This window comes from Thamnophis elegans, chromosome 5, assembly GCF_009769535.1.
Source record: "Thamnophis elegans isolate rThaEle1 chromosome 5, rThaEle1.pri, whole genome shotgun sequence".
In the NCBI taxonomy this organism is placed as follows: domain Eukaryota; kingdom Metazoa; phylum Chordata; class Lepidosauria; order Squamata; family Colubridae; genus Thamnophis; species Thamnophis elegans.
This window is the reverse complement of record NC_045545.1, coordinates 51,292,137-51,316,466: the sequence shown is the minus strand read 5'-3', so window position 1 is coordinate 51,316,466 and position 24,330 is coordinate 51,292,137. Positions and strand designations below refer to the sequence as shown.

The 24,330-nt window shown below is 38.8% G+C and overlaps 1 protein-coding gene across 2 annotated transcripts; it reads left to right on the top strand.

The window, feature by feature from the left end:
• FRS3 (fibroblast growth factor receptor substrate 3) lies at positions 1 to 23,117 on the top strand. 2 transcript variants are annotated; one of them, XM_032217851.1, is made up of 8 exons: positions 1 to 116; positions 3,192 to 3,306; positions 5,870 to 6,001; positions 6,896 to 6,990; positions 7,886 to 8,072; positions 11,384 to 11,539; positions 13,164 to 13,306; positions 15,977 to 23,117. In XM_032217851.1, the coding sequence occupies exons 4-8, from the start codon at positions 6,925 to 6,927 to the stop codon at positions 16,913 to 16,915; spliced, it is 1,491 nt and encodes a 496-aa protein (XP_032073742.1). In that variant the 5' UTR covers positions 1 to 116; positions 3,192 to 3,306; positions 5,870 to 6,001; positions 6,896 to 6,924; the 3' UTR covers positions 16,916 to 23,117. The 2 variants fall into 2 exon arrangements, with proteins under 2 accessions (XP_032073742.1, XP_032073744.1); XM_032217853.1 differs by having other exon boundaries at positions 2 to 3,285.
• Positions 23,118 to 24,330: the final 1,213 nt, after the last annotated feature.

The window sequence follows — 24,330 nt, the reverse complement described above, 5'->3', positions numbered from 1 at the left end:
CGTGTGCTCCTTGCTGCTCCCGGCGGTCTCCGACCCGGGCTGGACTTGGGCAAAGGGACGCGGCGGCAGCGCCTTCCGTCATTTCTATCCCCCGCCGCGCCTGGACGGTGCCGCAAGTATTGACCTCTCAGGTTTTCCCCTGCCCAAACCGGCGCTGCCTTCCCAAGTCACGGCGGCCAGCTTATCTCTTATCCCGACGGTGCTTTCGCCGTCCTCCGGCCTCTTCCTACTCCTCCTGGCGGTCTTCCCGTGGCGCCGGCGCTTGGAAGCGCAACCCGCTCCCACCCTTTTCCCCGGCCAAGGACGGCAGTTTTCTCCCAGTTCCTTTGCACCCTCGTATTTATTGCCGTTGTTATTCTCTTGTTACCATCCGATTCCAACAGTTTCGTCCCTTCCTATTGTATATCTTGAAAATTATGCTCTTGTATTTTAATCTGCAGTCCCTCCGGGGTGGTGTGGATGGGAGAGCCATAGCTCTTTAGTCGTGATTTTTCCTTTTCTGGCAATAGTTTTGGAGAAGTAGCCGTTTGAATGTATTTGCGGTAAAAAGCAAGGGATTTTGGTGGCACTAAAGACTAAAATTGTTTATTCGGATATTGGCTTCATTACATAGCCGTTGCTACTAGATGACAGTGCTGTCACACACATAATTGGCAAATCTAATTTTGTTCATGTGCCAGTAAGTGAACATAATTTGTATGCTTTATGATTAGCTTTAATTCTCTGTAGGCTTCTGTCTTCCTAGTAGTAGTAGATGCCTTAAGAATCAGAACTGCAGTGTAGTCCTTTTTGTGTGAGGGGGCTTTATTTGGTCCAAAAAGACATTAATTGGAATATTTTGCATTTTCTTTATTTGCCATTTATAGAAAATTGGTAGATTTGCTCATGTTTTATGTAGTGTTTGTATCTTTCCCTTAGGTGTAAGATTTTGCTGGCCGGTAATAGAGATGTAGAAAGAATAGGAATTGTTTAGAACTGAGCATCTTTCCTGAACCTAATATTTTTCAACCATTTTGAGCATGATATAGTCCCTAACATCTTGGTTTTAATCACAGTGAATGGAAATTATGCTAGAGCAACAATATGTTAAATTATTTGCTGCCAGATAGAAAAATGAAGATGTCCTAATTGAAATTGCTTCAGCTTTAGGTATGTAATAGGAGGATGCTGATGTTGGCTAGCATGTTTCAGAAGAGTCTTTCTGATGCCTAGATTAAAGGGCTACCCAGGAGTTCATGAGCTGGCAGAAAACTATAGCACAATAAAAATGGCTTTCCTCTGTGGCCATTCTTATCATGTTACAGCCATGATAGCAACAAATGCTGCTGTGCTTAATGTGAGCTTGGGGCAGATTTAGCCATCTGGCAGAACTTGCTGTGGTTTTGCACAGGTGTTTTGTGGAAAGGGCTTAAAGGGAGTCTGGCTATCAGCTGATGTCAGTTGGTAAATGGACCCACTTTAGGCATTTGCTTAGTGCTATTCCAGAAGAGCACTGAACTTGTGCTCAAAAACTGATCAGACAGTAACAGACAAAGCATGAAGAAAGTTGCTCTTTTTCTCCTGTTTTACTGACAGTCACCACTACTGTCAGCTCAAAGATCTGTCAGGTATAAGAGAAGAGTCTGATTTGAAAGTACCTGACTCTCCTGTCCGAAGTGGAATGGAGGACAGTATAGCCCAGGACTATATTTGTACTAGTCTCAATGAGCCAGTGGGGTCAGTCTAATCTACTGCCCCCCAAGGGATTACCTGAGAGTACCAATTGTATCTTCAACAAAACCTACAGTATGTTCGGATAAAGAGGAAACTATTTTAACAACAGTACAACTAAGGACAACTCAAGGTTGCTTCAAGTGTAGAAATCAGATAAAGGCAATGCCAGAAAAAAGGTTTCTGGAATATGTTTATGCTACAGTTAGATGCAAATGAAGAACAACTCAATGTTTATCAAATATTAGTAAGCAACAGTAAGGTTTCCTAAATTGAAAGATAACATGCTAGTTCTCCGAGAACAAAAGTTTGTAAATAATAACTAACATAAATACTGCATGTTTTCATCTTTATATTTTAAATGACTTCTTCCTTTTCCTGTATCAGCTATGATTTTGCACTGGCATCTGTATTGTCTTAGTTCCAGAAATATCATAGTTTGAAATTTCTGCATAAATGGTAGTTAAGAGAACTTGTGCTTTTGCTTTTTTATTTGATATATCACCATAATTAAATGCATGTAAGGAAAAGAAGAAATTGTTCTGAAATGAATATGTTTCTGATTTGCAAACAGTAGTTTGCAGTCTGCAGTGGTTTGCAGTAATTCTTATTTTATTGGGTTGAAGTATTTGAAGGCAAAAACAATCAATATTTGTGGTGCATCCTCAGAACAAAAATTCATCAGTGTTGGATAAATGTTTTGTAATCTTTTGCTTGAGGCCTGTTTGCTTATGTTATTATTCAGCTTTCCCCCTTAATTCATACCTTCACTAAGCATTATTGCTCATATAAAGCAAATTAAAATCCATAGTATATATTGAAATTGTAATATGGATTTCATTAGTCCTGATTGGTTTTTTGCCTGTTCATTTGTTATAGTAATATTCATTGCTTCAAGCAAGAAAATTTCTCAAAATAATGATAAACATTATTGTTGGGAACAGTCGTAATTTATTTTAGAATTGGTTGAGTCTTGATGCTCCTTACAGAAATAATAAATTGCATTTATTTTATTTTAATTTAGTTTAGAATGGGCTTTCAGCTTTGGGGCAAGCTATTCTTTAATTGTATATCAGGGAATTGTATCATGATGGAGAGACTTCCTGTTGCCTAGGTTAATAGTTATTGCTATAGTTGCAGCTTTCTGTACTGTTTTTTGTGAGAAGAAACAGTCAGCAGAACCACTTTAGAAAATTTAGTAGTAGTACACATTTTGTGCAAAAATACCTTAAAAACTTAAATAAAAATCATTTGAATAGCTCTTGGTTATTTTTATGGTTATTTTGCAGCAGCATAATGAAATGAATGAGCTATTCCTGTTCAGAAAAATTGCTAATGCATTGAAATAACCTTTGTATGTATGATTCTTTTTCATTAAGTATTAACAATGAACAAAGTTTGTTTTGTATAGGTTATACCTGTAAACTACATTAGGCTGCAAGTTTTTTTTCTGTAAATTAGTGTTTTTTGATTAATTACAGAATGTTTGGCACTCCAGGCCTGCAGAAACAAAGTGTGATGAACAGCCAAGTTGGAAACAGCCAGCAAAACAGCCAAATACAACATGGAAGACAGGTGAACTTCCTGAGAACTGAAGTATGTTAGATTTCTAATAACTCTTTGATTAATTAAAATGGTTAAAATTAATCTTTGTGCAGGAGAAGTAGGATTTTTCATTCACTGCCAGGGAGAGAGAGAGTTTACTCTAGGAATATCTGGAATTCAGAATGTTTTAAAACAATGAAAGTTGATAAATAGCTAAAGAACTATTGTTATCTCTTAAAGATAGTCTTTATTAATCCTCTCATTTAGTTTTTTTACAAGCTCAGTACAACTCCATTGTTCATTAGTTTATTACCAAATCCTACAACAATCTGGAAAGTGGACATTTTCTATCACTCAAATATAATCAATATCCTTTTTAGCAGATGTCAAAATTCCTGTCTTGAGCAATCATTTTCTGCACCACACTGATTCCTTGGATGTGTTACAAGACAAACAATTTCAGATATGCCTGTTTAAGCCTTCACATTTAAATTCATGTACAATGAGTGCATGTCTTAAACATCTGGATCTAGGTTTTGGACACCAACGTATATAGTACTAATAAGCAAGATGCCTTTCAAGGATGCTTGTCATTAGTTTGTTTTCTCACTAAAGTAACAGAGGAGTACGCAAAGTTCTCCAAAATAGAAAACTTACATTTTTTAGGTTAAGGAACCTTTATAATCCAGTGTAGGGATATATAAATTAGTAACATTGTTTCTTTGTTGATGAAATATATATATATAGTAGATTTTCTACTATAGACTTCGTAGATTTTCATGGGTGTAGGAATGCTGGTCTTGTTGTATTCGGGTCATTTCCCATGTAAGATTGAGATTGTCTTGGCAACGTTTCAGCAAGGTCTCACTCGCCATCTTCAGGCTGGGTTTTGGGCTTAAAGTGTGATCGAAGCTGTCGTCTTTCTATAAATCTTGGTAGGGGTGTGTGGAGTGCTGGCTTTGTTTCAGTAAATGGAATGATTGGTTGTGTGGTTGTATCATGATTGGTAGATTGGTGCTGATTGGTGCTGGCTATGTGTCTATTGTTGTTTCATGTTGTAATGGCCTGGGTGGTGGGTGGGGCTCATTTGTTGACTAGGGCTGGTTTTCAGATGTCTGGTAGGCGGAAGGTATCGTCACGTTTATTCATGTTGTGAGGGGTGTTTCTCTATTTCAATAGCTTCCATAATTATTTTCTTGTTGAAGTGTTCTGTTTTGGAGATTAACCTGGTTCCTTCAAAATTAATTTCATGTACAGAGTTGATCTGTAAATGCACAATCCCATCACCACCCTGCACAGATGAACTCTGTAGCCAAGACCCTCATCTCCAGAACCAAACGCCTAGCCGACAAAGACCACCTGAAAACTGAATTACATACTCTCACAAATGTATTAATCTCCAACGGATTCCAAAGAAAAACAATTACCAACCTAATCCAAAGGGACACTCCCCCCAAAAACCAAAACACAGAACAGGACAATGGTATCGCCCTCCTCCCTTACATTAAAGGCAACACAGATAAAATCAGCAAAATTCTCCACAAACACAATATCAAGACAGCCTTCGACACTGACCAAAAAATAGCCAACATCTTAAGAAACCCCAAAGACAAAATCCAGCTAGAAAACCAAGGAGTCTACAAAATACCATGCAAAATCTGCCCTGCAACATGCATAGGACAAACTAACAGGAGAATAAATGCACACATTGCAGAACACAAGAACGCAGTAAGAAAAAAAGAAAAAACTTCCTCCCTTTTCCAGCACCTTAAAGCTACAGGACATGAAATTAATTTTGCAGGAACCAGGTTAATCTCCAAAACAGAACACTTCAACAAGAGAATAATTATGGAAGCTATCAAAATAGAGAAACACCCCCCACAACATGAATAAACGTGACGATACCGCCCGCCTACCAGACATCTGGAAACCAGGCCTAGTCAACAAACGAGCCCCACCCACCACCAGGCCGTTACAACACGAAACAACAATAGACACACAGCCAGCACCAATCAGCACCAATCTACCAATCATGATACAACCACACAACCAATCATTCCAGTTACTGAAACAAAACCAGCACTCCACACACCCCCACCAAGATTTATAGAAAGACGGCAGCTCCGATCACACTTTAAGCTCAAAACCCAGCCTGAAGATGGCGAGTGAGACCTTGCTGAAACGTTGCCAAGACAATCTCAATCTTACATGGGAAAAAACCCAAATACAACAAGACCAGCACATACATACATACATACATACATACATACATACATACATACATACATACATACACACACACACACACACACACACATACATTTTTCTTATTTTGTAAAATGGAATACCAAATTATCCTAGAAGGCTATAAAATAATATTTTAATTAAACTTTTATGAATTGAAGCTTTCATTTTAAAATAGATTTCTAATTCTCTTTCTGACAAATGAACAGCAAACTTTCTATTATATTTCTGCCAGAGAGTAAAGAAGTTTAAAATGATTTGTTCATGATACTTGACCTATATGAGTACAAAAAGAGACTGTCAAATACAGGTTGATGATTTTGGGGGCTTAGTCATTTCAAGTGTTTTTATTTTTCTCTCTTCTTCATAGGTGAAAGTTGACATAGTTTCTATGAAACCATAAATAACTTCTTGGCATCTTAGTTGCCATGACACCTAGCACAGGATTATGTGAAGAATGTGGGAATCCTCCCCTTAAAAAACTGCTGACAGCCATGGATAGGTAAGGTTTAAGCAGGAGCATGATGGTTTGCCTGAAATCCTGTCCTTATGGGATGATAAAAAATGTTTTTTGGTTTCTAATTCTAATACAACAGATAATAATTGTCCTATATTGTGGGTTTTTGATAGTGTGGATTTGAAGACATTGGTCTTACCATGTTTCCACAGTGCTGCCTGAACATGATCTAATATAACTTAAAAATAATTACACTTGTTGATTGGTCTGGGATTATAATTAAAGAAATCAAGTCACTTGTTACATACTTGTAGCATCAATTAACACTCTGTACAAAAGAGTACAGGCACAGAGGACACACTTGCACGCAGCACAAATACTAGTTTAAAAAGTTGCTTACAGATAATACATGATTGCCATCATGCATCTAAAAGGTAAAGATAAAAGTTCCCCTCGCAGATATCTGCTAGTTGTTCCCGACTCTGGTGTGTGTGTGCTCATCTCCATTTCAAAGCCAGCGCTGTCCAAAGATATCTCCGTGGACATGTGGCCGATATGACTAAATGCTGAAGGTGCATGGAACGCTGTTACCTTCCCACCAAAGGTGGTTCCTATTTTTCTACTTGCATTTTTACGTGCTTTCGAACAGCTAGGTTGGCAGAAGCTGGGATAAGTAAACGGGAGCTCACGCTATTGCACGGCACTAGGGATTTGAACTGCTGAACTGCCTATCTTCTAATCGACAAGCCTAGTGTCTTAGCCACTGAGCCACCACGTCCATGCACCTATTTCCTATTAAATCTGAAGCCCTGCACAAATGTATGGTGTATGCCTTTGATTTTTTTCTCCATCTGCCACTGAGTTTCTGAAACATTGAAAATATTTTGTTAGAAAGATGTGGTTACCATTTTGGTCTTCAGTATTCTGGTTTCCCTTAAGTTCCAAGGTCTGCCCGTTGTTTTGACACCATGGGAACGTGCTGCAGTAGCCCATGCCGAGACAGGGTTCCAGATAACCACCCTACCAAGTTTAAGGTAAGTGATACGTTTTTTGTCTTTTATAATTTGTTTTTCTACTAGTATTGATAACTGTGAATTAACCCAAACAAAATTTTAATCTCAAAACTGAAGTCAGAATGAGAAACATCTTTTTATGGATTTCCCCCCCCAGTCTTCTTGCTACTTTCTTCGGTTAAATATTACTTCCTTTAGCTGAGAAAGTTTATCTTCTCTGTATATTTCAATAAAATAAATAAATTTTGTCCTCCTTTGCTTAACATTCAGCCTAGAGATTCGAAATATTGACAATTTTCTGACCTTATATGTATGGATGATAAAGGCATTGCACAAATCTGAATTTGGAAAGTCTTTCGAGGTGAATCATTTAACTTGGGTCAATTATTTGGTGATTGGTACTAGACAGTAATATTATTCAGCGAATCTTAGATAGCATTCCCAAAGTAGAAGCACAATGATTAATAAATGCATTCTTAGTATTACTATATGCTAAGACTAAGAAAACACTCCTTATGTCACCAGAGGGACCAATTTCCTGAATAGCTGAGATCTGAGACTAGCATTGACTCTAGGTGTACCCGCCTGAAATATTTTTCTGGTAAGGAAGTACTTCTCTTATGCAATGTTTCCCAATCTTGGCACTTTAAGATGTGTGGACTTCCACTCTGAGTCCATTGACTAGGGAATTCTGGGAACTCAAGTCCACACATCTTAAAATTGCCAAGGCAGAAAAACATTGCTCTAAAGCATTTCACCACTGAATTAAGAAAAAATGACTGCCTCAAGGAGACGTAGTTGGGCTGATGTACCTTCCTGAATAAGCCACACTACTAGTTTGTAACTCCACTGTCTATTTATACACTGTTTAGTGTTTATACTAGTAGCTCCTGACAATTGGCTTTGGTTTCTACAGGTGACAAATGTTGATGATGAGGGCAATGAGCTGGGCTCAGGGATTATGGAATTGACACAGAGGGAGCTTGTTTTGCACACTCATAAGCGCGACGCAGTTCGGTGGCCGTACCTTTGCTTGCGCCGCTATGGCTATGATTCCAACCTTTTCTCCTTTGAAAGTGGACGTCGCTGCCTGACTGGACAGGGTACGTACATTTCTCCCCAAGTAGCAGGAGAGCTGTTAACTTGGGATAGCATCTAGTTTCTCTCCTCATAGGATGTTATAAATCTGCTTCAGAAATAGACACAATCTTCTAATATGACACTTTAAGGAAATTCACATTTTTGTTTTCATATAAATATTAGTGAGAGAACATTTTTTAAAAAGCCTTATTTAGTCCAGCGTTCTGCTTCATGAAGGCCAACTGTATATTAATGGAAAGTCTAAATATCTTGTATTCAGGTTTCTAGCGCCTCTCACATTAACAGCATTGAAGGAATATTCTGGCCAATACTCTCCGATAGTCATTTAGATCCATATTGTTTTGTCTGTGGTGAGATGTGCAAGGTTGGGAATAACTCTGAGATCATTTAAATCTTTGTTACATTAAGAATAGTTAGATTATATTATGAATAGTAACATTTTTTAAAACAGAAGTATATCTAATCCAGATTAAAATTCCAATCTAAATCTAGCAGGGTTGGGATTAAATCACTAGCTAGACTTCTGAGCTGATATAGCAAGGTCATTTTATATTTTCTTGCTTATTTTGTTATTAAATCCAGGCACCTCTGCATCTTGTGGAACGATGTGGCATCAATTTTCTCTTATAACATCATAATGCCATTTTTGCATTTATCTATCCTATGCATCATTTCACATGTGTAGATAGTCCTCAAGTTAAGATGGCAGTTAGGACCAGAATTTATTTCTCTAGAGATGCAGTTGTAAAGCTTAAGCTCTAATTGATGCAGCCCCAATCTGTGGCCCCATTTCTTTCCAATGGCAGTCCTAATACTCCCTATTGTCATTATTAACAACCTCCACTTGTTAGCCAAGGGCCTATCCCAATCCAAGCCATTCCCAGCTTGGCTTCCCCCAGCCCCAACCTCATCCAAGGTAAGAGAATGCCTTCCATTCAACTCCCCCTAACTGCCTATTCACCCCAATTCTGCCCTTTTGGCCCTCTGCACTCTGCTTTGTAAAGCAGCAAGACATCCTAAAATTGCACGATTGGGGGTGTGTGTGCTTGTTGTGATGCTGCTCAGGGGTTACTTTGCACACCGTATTCCTATGGCTGCAAGAAGCCCCAGCCTAAACCAGCCCCAGCCACTCTTGCCCCCCTGCATTCTGAGGCCCTTAGTGCCCTGTACTTCACCATTCCCAACTGACCACCTGTATCTTGCTCCCAATTCCGATGAGGTTTGCCTGACCCTTTGCAAGGCAGCTGCTGGCCACATGAGGACTTCCTCCCCCAGGTCTGAGGAAACTGCCACATGTGACCTCAGAAAGGAAGCCTTGTGTGGCCAGCAGCTGCCTTGCAGAGCTATGGAGCTCAGGGGCCCAAAGGGCAAAGATGGGGAAGTAGGCAGGGGAAGGAGTTGAAGAGTCCCTGCGATTGTAAAAGTGGGCAGGCTATCAAGTGACCGATTTTGATTGTGTGACCGCAGGAATGCTACCACAGCCATAATTTCAGGGATCAGGCATATATACCATTTTTTCAGTGCCACTGTAACATAGTTGTTGAACAGATGGTCATAGGTTGAGGACTACCCATAATGTGATATTTTGACTTTGATAGGAATAGTACCTAGCTGGCTGCCTATTTATAACCCATTGTTTGTTCACCACTGGCATTTGTGCCAGCAGTGTGATCTTTATGTTACAGATGAAATAGAAAAAAAATCCAAAAGGCTTTGAGCCAAAAGCAGATTTGATATTCAATGGTTGTAAGATTCATTATTTCCCTTGTATTATATGAATGTTCTTTGATTCCTTTCACATTCTTTTCTCTCATGGTTGGATTTTAAAGCTTATTTCACTTGAATGATCATTCTTAATATCAGGAAGATAGGACAGAAAATGTGTAGGATCTGTTGACGTGTGTCTGTGTGTGTGTGTGTGTGTGTGTGTGTGTGTCTGTGTGTGTGTGTGTTAGAATATTTTTATTCAGAATTGCAGCTGTTGTTGCCATGTTCTTGTCCTTGTTGCTATGGATTTTTGGTTCATGTCTGTGCATGCCGGTATCTGATTTGTTAGTTCAGAATAGAGAGTCAATTGATAAAAGTATTTAGGGGTGGTGGGCAGATGTTGCAGTTTAATACAAAAGCTAGTTATTGAGCTTCCCAGACATGTACCAGTACAATCCTGTTAATCACTAATGATTTGCAAAAAAGGGTCTAACCTCAACATTGAGCTGGCAAATTTAAATAGAAGCAGCTTCTTAGATTCCTTGTGCAGGCTCATGCTGTTGCAGGGTTACTTTGCCCAAAAAAGGTACAGATAATGTTTTCCTCAAAATTTTCATGGGCAGCAGAGTTGACACCAAGTAATACTTGTAACAATAATAGTAATTTTGTGCTTTCACTGGAATATGGAAAGTGCAAGCGAATAACAATAGAAATGGAACTGTAGAAGAAATTCAATTTCAATTCTTAATCTTTATAATTATTTCAAAACACAACAACAATAAGCAGTAATGTAAATGTACTATTTCATGGTCAGCAGTTCTAAATTATGTTCTGACTATGTATATTTATACCACCTGGGTATGTTGAAATGCATTCAAATTATAGAACACTTTTATTCTTGGCCAGAATGTTGCACAAATGAAACCATAATTCCATTTTATGTATAACCCAGTGGCTGAGGATAGCTGCCTGACTAAGAGACTTGTTCAATAACTAGATATCTCTGTTTTGATTTTGAAGTCCTAAATAGTTGGAGCTCAGGGTGTTTCAGAGATCATGGTTTCTTCTCCTCAGCTTCTTACAAATGATGGGCTTGAAATTTCAATAGTCCTGAAGCTCTTCTCTAAAATTCTCAATTTCTTTCTATAAGGTATCATGAAAATGTCACCTTTGATTCATTTTTGTTGCTTCCCTTATTAATTTTATTAGTGTAACTAATTATACAGTTAGTATTTTATTGGTACAGTAATATTTATAATTTTGAAGACATGGCCTCATGTCCAAAGATATAAATTAAGTTGGTAAGTAGTCAATATGTTTCTAAGAGGCTTCTAAATTAAGGTGTAATCTCAGGACCAGACCTTTACTTTCAGTGTGCGCTAATCACATGTTTCATCTTAATCCTATCCTTTGGATTTGTCCAAATGTCCATGCGATCATGTTGCTTTCATTGTATTTAGTAACCTGCTAATGTTTAGAATAGAGGTGTATAGCTGGAGTAATGGGCATTTTGTTAACACCACTTTATGTTTATCTAATATTCATTTCTTGTTTTAGATAGTGTGAACATGCTAGCATTAAAATAGACTTTCTCTTCTTCACCTAGGAATTTTTGCATTCAAGTGCTCAAGAGCTGAAGAGATATTTAATTTGCTGCAGGATCTGATGCAGTGTAATAGTATCAGTGTGGTGGAGGAACCTGTTGTCATTACAAGGAATGCAGCTGAACTGGAACTATCCCGGACTCCCCAGACACCCGATAGTGAGACCATCTTACAAACCGGAAGAGATAGGGGAATGTTAAGCTTTACTCTAGACCAGGGGTGTCAAACTCAAGTCCCGTGGGGCCATATCCAGCCCACGATGTCAGATCCGGCCCGCAGAGCCGTCCTGGAAAATGTAAGGGGCTGACCTGCGTCTCTTTGGCCTGGTCTACCCAATGCAAAGAGGAAACATTGGGGCAGCATGGCTTCAGCCCAGTCTTCCCAGTGTAAAGAGGAAACATGCCAGCAGCTTGGGGAGTGGCATCAAGCTGGCCACATCTAGTCAGCCACACCCACTGAGTCGCCCACGCCCACCTGGCCCCCTGAGGTCAACCGCAGCCCTGATGTGGCCCTCAATGAAATTGAGTTTGACATTCCTGCTCTAGACCATTTCTTCTTGGTGTCTCAAAGGTTCTTTTTTCTTCAAAAGACAACTGGACTCTTTTTTCCTTGTGGAAGAAGAGGAAAAATATTTTGCTTTTCATCCAAGAAGTTTCATAAGTTCTGATGGTGTGGGGATGGAAGGATAGGTTCTGATAGGATGGTGGGGGATGGAAGGATTGTATTTCTTTGCAGTCATCTGTTCGTTAGCACTCTCTGAGAGCTGTTGAGGCCACTTGGGAGTTTATGTGTGCCCTCAGGACCACCTGAATCAGGGTGCAATTGGTTGCGGAACCTTCCATCCCCCTGCCATCAGACCTTATGAAGCTTCTTGGATGAGAAGTGAAACATCTTCCTCAAGGAAAAAACAGTCCAGTTGCCTTTTGAAGAAAAACACACCTTTGATATAATTATGACCTGGATGACTGAGAATCTCCACAGACATTTCTTCTTGGTTAGAATGTTTTGTTTTGATAGGAATTTGAATATTTGTATGAGGCGAAACCATTCTTTAAGTATGTGCCAAACATTTATATCCTATTTTATTTAAAATATTATAGATTTTTGGCCCTGTTTTGAGTCAGTGTTGAGTTGCTCATTCTTTCCATTGCCAACTCACAGTTGAAGCCATAATGTCAATCCACTTTTATAATGCAGATGTAATATGTTTATAGTATTGGGCATTTCTAATTTATGCAAGAGAGTCATGCCTTGTTTCCATATAATTTTTCTCTGAACTGGGGCTACTTGAAGGCTCAAAACATTTGCAACAGTTATATCAACCTGTTTCATCTCCAGGTAGATATTGTTAATTACTTAATGATCTGGTCTCATAAAATCAGCTCTACTCTTCATTCATGTCTTTTGCTTATTGCAAAGTTTTAAGTTTTATGTGAGCTTGTTGCTTTATTTCTAAGGCAACCAAACACAATGATCAGATATGTTTTAAGTTTCCAGTAAAATATCACCAAAACTACTGTTAAAAAGTATGCATGAGAAGTAGGAAGATTACTGTTTGATTTGGTTATCTTGACCTTTGATTTATTTTGTACTTAGATTTGAGATACGGCCTTTAGCCCAGTTTTTATAATTGTTTTGCCTCATTACAGTAGAGAACTTCATCATACAATTTGGGTCCATTAGCCTATTAGCAAAGTATTTTAGGTATCTTTGGTAAATGTGTATACAGTTTTGTGTAAAGCTAATTGTGCTCCCATTTCTTCATTTTTTTAAAATATATAGTCCCAGGCTTTCCTAATGGGTTCCACAACTTCCCTATGGAGCCTTCATCTTGCCCTGCAGCTTGCCATGCACCCATGAATAGTCTAAGGCATTCTTCCATTGGGGAGGATGGTACACATGCTCTTATTATCCCTGATGGGCAAGTAAGTATTGCATATGAACTAGAACACTGCAGCAATTAATACTAACTGTCTCAATTAATTATAACTATGCCAGTGAATGCTGTTATAGGAAAATAGGCATCCGTTATTTTTTTACTTATGTAGCACTAAGTTTCTAACTTTGATTTTCAGAAAAAAAACGCTTATTGAGAAGATATATTCATTCCCAGTTATGAGAAAGTCACAACAATAATAATACCTTCTCATTGCACAGGGTATTGATCATTTTACCTCCATCTACCCTCAAATAAAAAAGGCTAGAATGGGTTTTTCATTACACTCTACATTGTTTTCTTGATTAAACAAGAATTGGGGTGATTGTCTCCCCCCCCCCCACACTGCATACAGGTAGTCCTTGTCCTAAGGCCACAATTGAGCCCCAAACTTCCACTGCTAAGTGAGGCAGTTATTAAGTGAATTTCACCCCATTTTACAACCTTTCTTGGTGTGGTTTTTAAGTGAATCAGTGCAATTGTTAAATTAGGAAGATAGCTGTTAAGTGAATCTGGGTTGTCTTTGCTTGTCAGAAGATCGCAAAAGTGATCACATGACCCTGGGACCCTGCAGCCATCATAAATACATCCCAGTTGCCAAGCATCTGAATTTTGATCATGTGACCATATGCAGCAATGGTTGTAACAGTTGCAAGAAAAAGTATGTGAACCCCTTGGAATTATGTGGAGTTTTGCATGAATTGGTCATAAAATGTGCTCTGAACTTCATCTAAGTCACAACAATAGAAAAACACAGTCTGCTGAACATAGTACTACACAAACCTTAGATGTTGCCATGGTTTAATTGAACATAACATGTAAAGATTCACAGTGCAGGGAGGAAAAAGTATGTGATCCATTGGACTTAATAACTGGTTGACCCTCCGTGGCAGCAATAACCTCAACCAAACATTTCCTGTAGTTGCAGATCAGACCTGCACAACGATCTGGAGTAATTTTGGACCACTCCTCTTCACAAAATTGTTTCAGTGTAGCAATATTCTTGGAATGTCTGGTGTGAATCGTTCTCTTAAGGTCATGCCACAGCATTTCAATCGGATTGAGGTCAGGACTCTGACTGGACCACTCCAGAAGGCGTATTCTGTGCTGTTGAAGCCATTTTTTGTTGAATTACTTGTATGCTTTGAGTCATTGTCCTGTTGCATCACCCATCCTCTGCGGAGCTTCAGTTGGTGGACAGATGGTCGTACATTTTCCTGAAAAATGTCTTGATAAACCCTGGAATTCATTGTTCCATCAATGACAACAATCCGTCCAGGCCCTGAGGCAGCAAAGCAGCCCCAAACCATGATGCTCCCTCTGCCATGTTTTACAGTGGACATGAGGTTTTGATGTTGGTGTGCTGTGCCTTTTTTTCTCCACACATAATGTTGTGTGTTTTTCCCAAACAACTCAATTTTGGTTTCATCTGTCCACAGTATATTTTGCCAGTAGTGCTGTGAAACATCCAGGTGCTCTTTTGCAAACTTCAAATGTACTGCAATATTTTTTTGGGACAGCAATGGCTTCCTCTGTGGTGTCCTCCCATGTACTCCATTTTTATTTAATGTTTTTCTTATTGTAGATGTGTCAACAAAAATGTTAGCATGTGCCAGATATTTCTGTAGGTCTTTAGCTGACACTCTAGGATTCTTCTTTACCTCATGAAGCATTCTGCCCTGTGCTCTTGCAGTCATTTTTACAGGATGACCACGCCTAGGGAGAGTAGCAACAGTGCTAAACTTTCTCCATTTGTAAATAGTCTGCTTAGCGTGGACACATGAACATCAAGGCTTTTGGAGATACTTTTGTAACCCTTTCCAGCTTTATGCAAGTCAACAATTTTGATCGTAGGTTTTCTGAGAGCTCTTTTCTGTGAGGCATGGTTCACATCAGACTGCTTCTTGAAACCAGTAAACCCAAAACAGGTGCGTATTTTTAAAGGGCAGGACAGCTGTCAGCAACACATCCAATATCATCACACTGATTGGAGTCAAGGTTGGCTCACTCCTGGCTCCAATTAGCTCTTGGAGAAGTCATTAGGCTACGGGCTCACATATTTTTTCCTCCCTGCACTGTGAATGTTTACATGGTATGTTCAATTAAACCATGGCAACATCTAATGTTTGTGTAGTATTATTTTCAGCAGACTGTGTTTTTCTATTGTTGTGACTTAGATGAAGTTCAGAGCACATTTTATGACCAATTCATGCAAAACTCCACGTAATCCCAAGGGGTTCACATACTTTTTCTTGCAACTGTAAGTGTGAATAATGTCATAAGTCACTTTCTTCAGTGCCTTTGTAACTTTGAATGGTCACTAAACAAATGGTTTTAAGTCAAGGGCAACTTGTACAAGATTTGACTAAGTAACAATATCGTTTGATAGGACAGGTGTGATCTGATAATGATAAGGTATCATCATAAGGTAATGAAAAGGATTTTCTGTCAGGGAACATGTTTAGGATTATAACAGAATCCAAGGTGAAGATGGGACTATATTTCTTTTTAATATTGTTGCTGTTAAAGAACATCCTGTTTATGCATTTTTAAATGCTGTACAGATACTTATCAATCCAGTGATTCAGAATAAATAATGCAGGATTTCTAGACAACATTTATTCTCAGCACCTGCTAATATACTTTTTTTTTTGGGCAGTCCCACACCTATGTAAACACAGCCAGTGGTGAAGATGATATAATGGGTCACCATTGTATGCACTCCTTACCTGAAGTTCATCCTGCGATTGCTCATTCCAACCATAGCTGCTCCCTGGAGGACCGGAATCCCCAGGTTTACCTTCAGCCAGGAGAAGTGAAGTTTGTTTTGGGCCCGAACCTGGGTTATAGGCACAGGATGAAATGTGATGGCTACTGTCGACCCTACTGGGAGTGCTCAAGGCATTTCTGCACCCCTCACAACAACAACAATGATTACAAAGATGAGTGCCTCGCCCCCAAGTGTGTTTATGAAAACCTCAACAGTCTGCTGCCTTCTCGTGGAACCTTTCTTCATCAGGGTAGCGGGCGCTTGAAAATTCCTCGTGAGGACCTGAATCCTGCCAGTTGCTCCCATCGCCGGGCCACCCTACTGCACTATGAGAACCTACCATCATTGCCTCCTGTGTGGGAGTGCCAGCCCCTAAGACAGGGCCAGGATGAAGAGGACTCTGGTGATGCAATGACACCTTCCTCCACTGGTTATCCAGAAATTGAAGAAGATGACCATTTACGAAATTACATGAACTCAGAAAGGGTTGCCCTACATGGAGGCATGCGTAGGGGAGGTTGCTTGCAACGGCGCCGCAGTTGTACCCCGAGCGTTTTCAATTTCGACTTCTGCCGGCCCTATTTGGAGCAGCCCAGGCAGCTCAATTATATCCAGGTAGAACTGCAAGATGATCCTTGTAAAGGGCGCCAAAGCATACCAGTCCCCCATATCCCATGTGCGGTTGCCCATCCAGCCCACAGGACCAACTCCTATGCGGTCATTGACCATAAAAAGACAGCAGCCATGTCCAGCTTACAGAGGGCACTGCCTAAGGATGATGGGACTTCCAGGAAAACACGACATAACAGCACTGACCTGCCTCTGTAAGAAGAACATTCAACCCAAGCACCTCATTGTGGCTTTTGTATCTGCTCTTCAACAAATCATGTTTCATAACTGCCATTTCCCCATTGTGCCCCCCTGTTACTCTGTGTGAGTCACTGGAATAGTTCCATCAAGCTAATTTAGGAAACGTAGCCTATCTGTGCCTCTTCCGAGCCTCCTATTCCTCTACCATGCACTTTCTGAAGCCCTGTCATGTGCTTGATTACTTGACGGGGTTGATGGCAGGGTGGGTAATGGTACAGTTGGAGTGTGAAGGCTAAGGAAACTCAGTTTAATTTTTGAACATACACAAAAAATATTTATTTTCAAATTTTGCATTAATTTATTTTTTCAGAGATGCTGGTATTTGTTTGTCTGTTTATTTATTTATTCAAGTTAAAGTGCCCAGTAAATGTAACACTGAATTGCTTTGCAATTAATTCTTTTCTCCATGAGAATCAGAAAAGCTCGGGGGGGGGGGGGGATTGTATCAGTTTTTAAAACAAATACAAGGCTAGCCACCAAAAGGCAAAACAGAGGAGGAGAATCAGACTGTCAGAGAAAGTAATCCATGCAAGAATGGTTCTAAATCCATGTGGTTCCAGGAGTGACTCAACATGCTGCCAAAGCTGACCTTCCCAGCTCCAATTTCTGACTGGTGGTGTATCTCATAATATGCCTCTCTTCACCCTCAGAGTAGGAAAAACTGTGGAACTATAAATTTCCCTAACAAATCTTTGGTGAATGTTTTTAACTGTTGCTGTTTGCCTAACAATTTGGGATAGTCTCTAAGAAGTTAATATTCTGATGTTATGGTACTACAATAGTTTGCTAGAATCACATAAAAGCTTTCCTTCCTCCATGTTACTTTATTGCCTCAAATTCAACACTCTAATATTGTCCCAGATATACTTTAATATGTCAGTGAAATCCGGGCCATTATTTGCAAATAATTGATTTGTGTGTGTGTGTGGAGGGTGGAACCGGAACATTTTGAACAACCTTAAGGACAAGCAAAGTTTTGCTTACTTGGGACTTTCACATTTATCTTAGGGTTAGTAATAAACCTACAATAGGGAGTATACATCTGGTGGCCATAATTTATTTTGTGCAGCTTTTGGTCTTCTCAGAGATTGCCCATCCAGGAATAACTCTGATTTGTTCAATCAGTTTATTCTGCAAATCTGTTCCACTGAAGCCATTTTTAAAATTCACTGTATGCAAAACAAGCATTATAGAATTGGGGATTAGAGTTTAGTAGAAAGTTACCATTTCTTTGTTTTCCTTTCCCAATCTATTAAGAACTGTTCTTATCTAATACAGTTTTTCAAAATGCATTTTGTTACTTATTTATTTTTGGAAAATAGAGTGTTTACCTGTTTTGTTTTGAATTTCTCTTGTAATTCCATCTCAAGGAGTTTTTCAAGTGATAAGCTCAACAAAACCGATCTAAAGTATTCATAATTTGGATAAATATTAATTCTAACTTTTACATATGGATTCACACCATTAAAACCTTACCCAAAAAACATATTTGCAGAAGAAGGTTTAAAAACTGCTTGAAATCATGTTTATTATTGTTAATTATTGCTCACCATATAGTCATGAAACACATGCTTTGCATGTAGAATATCCCACATTTAAGCAGGAGTAAGAATTTCTCATCTGAAATATGAGGTATTTCCTATTAACATAGATGATAGCGACTTAAATGATGAATATTATGCTCCAGTGTGTCCTGTATCTTTCAGTTTCTGTTCTACTATTCCTCTGCAGTTCTACTGTAGACTCATAACTAAAAGAGAGAGAAAATACATTAAAGGAACAAGAGAAGAAATGGTTTCATAGAGAATTAATCTTACTTCTGTTACATATATTTCATGTCACAGAGGAGTTTGTCAATTAATGCATTTAGATTTAGGACTAACTTTTATATGATAACTGTATATACAGGATGTGACCTGGGAAGTTTTGAAAGTGGCTGCTATTCTATATGGTTTCAGTATCACAAGCAGGTATAAAAATGTCAAATTTCAGCATTTTTTCCTCTATTTCTTTCATTGCAGTCTTATGACCATGTTCTAAAATTCATAGCTGTAAGGGGAAGATAGACCGATTTGGGTAGACATCAAGATTTCCTCACTGTGGCCCGTTGTCATATAGTTAGGATCATCATGAAGGCATTGATTTGATGAGTGATTTTGTATTCTTGCTGTATAAATTGGGCTATTTCTGATTTTAACCAGTTACTATAAATTCATTTTGCTCATTCAGCACTGCCTTTTTAATTGTTGTGCATAATAGTTGTAATTTATTAGTAGACATTAAAATTAGGTGGTCTTTTATGACCATTGACCTTTGTGGTGTTCCAGTGTCTAATCAAAATCTATTAGAATTAATAGAAGAATTTCTCTGTCCCCTATTTGTACTTTAGATCAACTCAGTCCAAATACATCATCATCAACATCAGATTTTTATTCTTCGATTTTTATATATAACTCAAGGTCCTCTAATTTTCCTCACTACGCATCTGTGAGGTGGATTGGACTGAGAGGGAGTAACTGGCCCCAAACCACCCAGCTGGCATTCATGTCTAAGGGAAGACTAGATTTCTATTTTCTAGCCCAGTACCTTAACCACTACACCAGACTTGCTCTTGAGCTATTATGGGGAGTTTCAGTATGCAGAATTCAGTGTCATCATTTGCCTTGTCATCAGTTTTATTTCACAAATCCACATGTAGTTCATTCTAGAACATCAAATGAAGGCTTCTATATAACTGGTGATGAGAAAGCTGGAGTCCAGAGGACTCCAACAGCTTTATGTCACCACTCAGTAGTGATCACAAAGCTAGGTAGTCTATTGATCTATCTTAAATATTCAGTTAAGATGGGAAAAATGGTCTTCCTTTAAGGTGTAATGGAACTTAAAGGGTAATTAATTTAAAAATGTTGATTAGAAAGGAGGACGTGGGATAAAATAGGGAGCTCTCATTCAAATATGTTTACTCTGAGAGATATTTAATGAAAACAAAGGACTTAGAATACTTTCCGGTTGCTATTGTCTCAGAGTCAGCTAAAATTACACTTTTGTACCCTGATGCCCTAGAAGTATGCTTTAGTTTTAAGTGCTAAGAAATGTGTTTACCATGGTACAATTAAATCAGTGCCAAAAATAAGTGTTTTACCTAATTGAGCCACTATATGGTTTCACTGTTTGACTTGGTTTAGTGTTTGGATATAGCCATTTTGGTTTTTAAATCAGGTTTATGGCTTAGTGTACTCTATGAATTGAACCAGTTTCGGCTTAGTTACTAAGCCATATTTAAACAGTAACTTATTGTGTTATGTGGCTCTTTCCATTGAATGAGATGAAATGAAACATATGAAGCTGGTTGCCTGCTAATGTCTTTTTGCAGTTTACATCCATTCCCCATTTAATCGCTAAATATGTTCAATGCACTGTACCTTATTTTATTACTATTTATTACTGTTATCTTTCAGATACCTTTAAGGAACATTTTCTAATGTGTCAAGAATGGTGCTTTTGCCAAGCCTTTGTGAAGGATAGAAAAGTTCCAACTGGTAGAGATTCTTAATAGGCAGATGAAAAGCAGAAATGCAGTTGGTGTACTAACTAGCCTCTCATAGAGTCAGACTGATAGCCCCCATCAACTTTCAGGGGAACAGGCTGATTGAATTGGTCCACTGCAAGCACCTGATGGATCGTTTTGGTTTCTAATGGTGTTTGGGTAGTGACCTAACAGGCAGCTAGCTCTTTGTGGCATTTGTTCAAATCTGTCTAATGGTAGTAATATTTTTTTTATTAATACTTTTGTTAATAGTATTTATTCGTTTTAATGGCTTGGGGTTTTTTGAGTATTTTATAAGTGTTTTATTGTGTTTGTTGTAAGCTGCCTAGAGTTGTGAGAACAAGGCAGCATTCTAATAGTGGTAAATAAATAGATAAATAATTGTTCAGCAATCCAGAGTCTCCTTTACAGGGGTGCTTGCGCTGTTCCTTCATCAGCTCTGCATCCATATGATCGCACCTTGACATTACTGGGGGAAACAGAGCTGATTAATTCTGAGCTCAGCAGCAGGGCAGGAGGAAGTGCTGCAGATGCTGAAACTGAAGTGATAGAGCTGAGAGGTGGGAAATTTTCCTTTAATGGGAATTCTTGGGTCATCTGGTTCCTGAGTTTTCCATTCTTCCTGATTGGGTTAAGGAACTATGGCACTACAGTGCCTTTTTATCAGTCTTAAAATACATAAAGAGGCAGTTTTGTAGCTGCCATCCTTGTAGCTGATCTTATTTTTGTATGTCAACAGAAACTGTGTGAAGTTTGAGTGAGGGAGTAAGTGCATTGTCTGGCAACATTTTTTTTTTTGCACTCTCCCATTGGTGCAATTGCCAAAATGCTGGCAGTGAATTTCAGGACACTGAATTCCTGGGGGTGATGTGCACAAAAACAATTTCTGATATTCTCGATAGAAGTTTGCTCTTATTCTCACCTGCTATATGTGTAGCATTATATTTAACACTGCGCAAGCAGGCAAAAGTAAAAATGACTTCTCTGGCAATAGTTACAAGCCTCACAGAGTTGGAGAGTTGATAAACATGATGCTTTCCTATCTCTGAATATAATATGCTCAGCAATTCATAAAGTTATTTATCTGCTTTTAATTGTGCAATTGGAAAGAATCTGGTGCAATTGGAAAGAATAATTCAGCAAGTTCCATAATAAATTGCTATTCAAAACAACCACTACTTCCAAACTAATTTGGATATTGCCCTTTTTTCCCCTCATGAAAATTCCAAGCCATTAATAACCATCACAGTCAAAAACCTAGCACATTTCTAAGCTTAGCTGTGCTGTTGTTGCAGTAGCTACCAGGTGTAGCTACATATTGAGCCTTTCTAGAGAAAAAAATAATATGTGAATTTAAAGTAGAGCCATGTTTTATTGCATCTGTAACATTTCCATATTAGTCATCTTTTAGGATCAGCACATTAAATATAGTTTGCAGTCAAGGGACTGTGGTAGCCTAATTTTCTTTAGGCTTCAGTGTCAAAATGAGGTACTTAATTCTCTTGGATACTTAAAGTAAAATAGATCATTATCTATCATCATAGCCCCTTTTAAATACATTGTCAATGAGTATGTGTCTATTTACAGCTACAGTCCATCCAGCAGCTTTTAAAGTTTAGGGCAGGCACTGTAAACTCACTGAATGGAATAATGACAATGGAATACCTACTCATCTCTCAAGGGCATTATGAAGATTAAGGTTTGAGTATCATACATGCCAAGAAACATTAGTACTGTACTGAATTTACTTTGCACGTCAAATGGAATCCCATATTAGTTGTGTTTAGTGTGAAAGGGCATTACCTCTAACCCAATTCCCCAATTCCTTAGCGGCTCATAATGGTTATCCATATCTTCTGATTGGTCTCTGGGGAATCTTGTTATACATAAGATAATAGGCTTTATTTATGTTTTAATATTTCTTTAAAAGCTTTTATAGTTTTAAGTTCTTCCATGAGAGTTCATCTTTTCAAGCATTTTGGATTTTATAGAAGCAGGGAACTGTTGCCTCTTTGCCTAGTGATAGAAGAATGTGAATGTGCCCCCATTTTCCCATTAAGGGGAGGTAGGGAAGAGACAACTCTATATAGTAATATGTAACCAGCTTATGACGATAGTTTTATTTTCCTGGAACTTTAAGTCCACAGATTTATGAAATACTTGAAATGTTGCAAACGGTCCTGTTCTTGAATTAATACTAAAAAGTAACCAAATTGGAGCATGGGATTGTGAGACAACAACTTTCAGTGGGTAGATTTCCCCCCCGCCCCGTAATTCATTTTGAAAAGCCTGGCTATAGCTAGGTAGACCTCAATGTCTTACATTGTGCCGTTTTCTTCATTGTTATTTGTACTGATGATTTTGCTGATTGTTTCTGTCCTGGCAGAAAAACAAGGGTATGGGGGGATGCTCAGTTGTTCTGGCCATAGAAGTTGCTTTGTGATTTTTATTCAGTGGTTTCTGCTGTGTATCTCTGTTAATTCCTATTTGTATCTTATCCTGTGTAGCCTTCAAAGTGAAGAGCATTAGCAGTGCCATGTGACTGAGGAGCACTAATATCTTATGTTAATGTGCACAACGAATGTATCTCAAATAAATTAATTCTGATGCTTATCTTTTGGAAAGTGTGGCTTATTTGGTAACTTGTAAACAAAAAATTTATAATTACCAAGGTACTCTGATCTCTGACAATTTTGTTTGCTTGGCAATCCTGGATTTTCTGTATAATACATATATTAATCTCCAATGTAAGATCCTCCAGATGTCTTGTGTGTCAGCTCTCATAATGTGTAGCTACCATGATTTTGATGGTAATTCTGAGAAATTAATTAAGGTACTTGGGAGATGCCAAGATAAAATCATAGAACATTTTCCCGGCCATAAAGTTGGTGCTTCATTCACTATTTATAAAATAGTGGCCAGGGTCGTTCCCCCCCCCCCCCACAATAATATAAAAAGAAATAGAAACTTCTCATGGGAGATTTTTTCCATACTAAGAAATAGTTAATAATAGTCCTAGAGCCGTAATGGTGAACCAATGGCATGCATGCCACAGGTGGCACATGGAGCCCTCTCTGCGGGCACGTGAGCTGTTGCCCAGCTCAGCTCCACTGCATGCCTCCCACCAGCCAGCTGATTTTTGGGTCTCTTCTGCGCATGTGGGAGATGTGCATGCATGTGGGGGGGGGGGTCACATCATGTGTGGGGGTGGGGGGAGCATGAGGGGGATGTGGTCCCCCCCATAGCCCTTTTGGTTTCAGGAGGCCTAAGGGAGGCCTGCGAGACCCAAAATGGAGCATGAGGGGGGGTCACGCATGAATGAGGGAGTGGGGGTCACGCACATGTATGGGAGGAGCATGGGGGGTTGCATGCATGCTCGGAAAGGCCGGGGGAGCGGGGGGGTCATGCACACATGCGTAGGGGGCCAGTCACATTGCATTATGGGTGTAGGCTTGTGCATTATGGGTGTAGGCTTGTGATTCTGGCACATGAGGAGAAAATGGTTAGCCATTACTGTCCTAGAGAGAGTGGGTTCATTGCAATGAAAGAGACAATGGCTAAAAGTTTATAAAGACCAAAAATCAGTCTTTTTATTCTGGCAAACTATTATTCTAAGGTATGGGCTTTTTAACTTCAGTTACAACAATTTGCAATTTTTAGAAACCCATCAGATAAGGTGTGAGAATCAATTATTATCCTGTTATTTAATGATAACACTCTAGGCGTACTTATCTGATGCATGGAAGTGACTATCAAAAATCATGCCTATAAAGGTATTCTATTTTATTTTGATCAAGGGAAAAAAGGTGTTCTGAGACTTTAGAAT

Bases quoted from the DNA above. Each gene is read 5' to 3' on its own strand.
- FRS3 (XM_032217851.1), top strand. From the start codon at position 6,925: ATGGGAACGTGCTGCAGTAGCCCATGCCGAGACAGGGTTCCAGATAAC. The intron at 8,073-11,383 runs GTACGTACATTT...TTCTTCACCTAG, and splicing joins TCGCTGCCTGACTGGACAGG to GAATTTTTGCATTCAAGTGC. The intron at 13,307-15,976 runs GTAAGTATTGCA...TTTTTTGGGCAG, and splicing joins TTATTATCCCTGATGGGCAA to TCCCACACCTATGTAAACAC.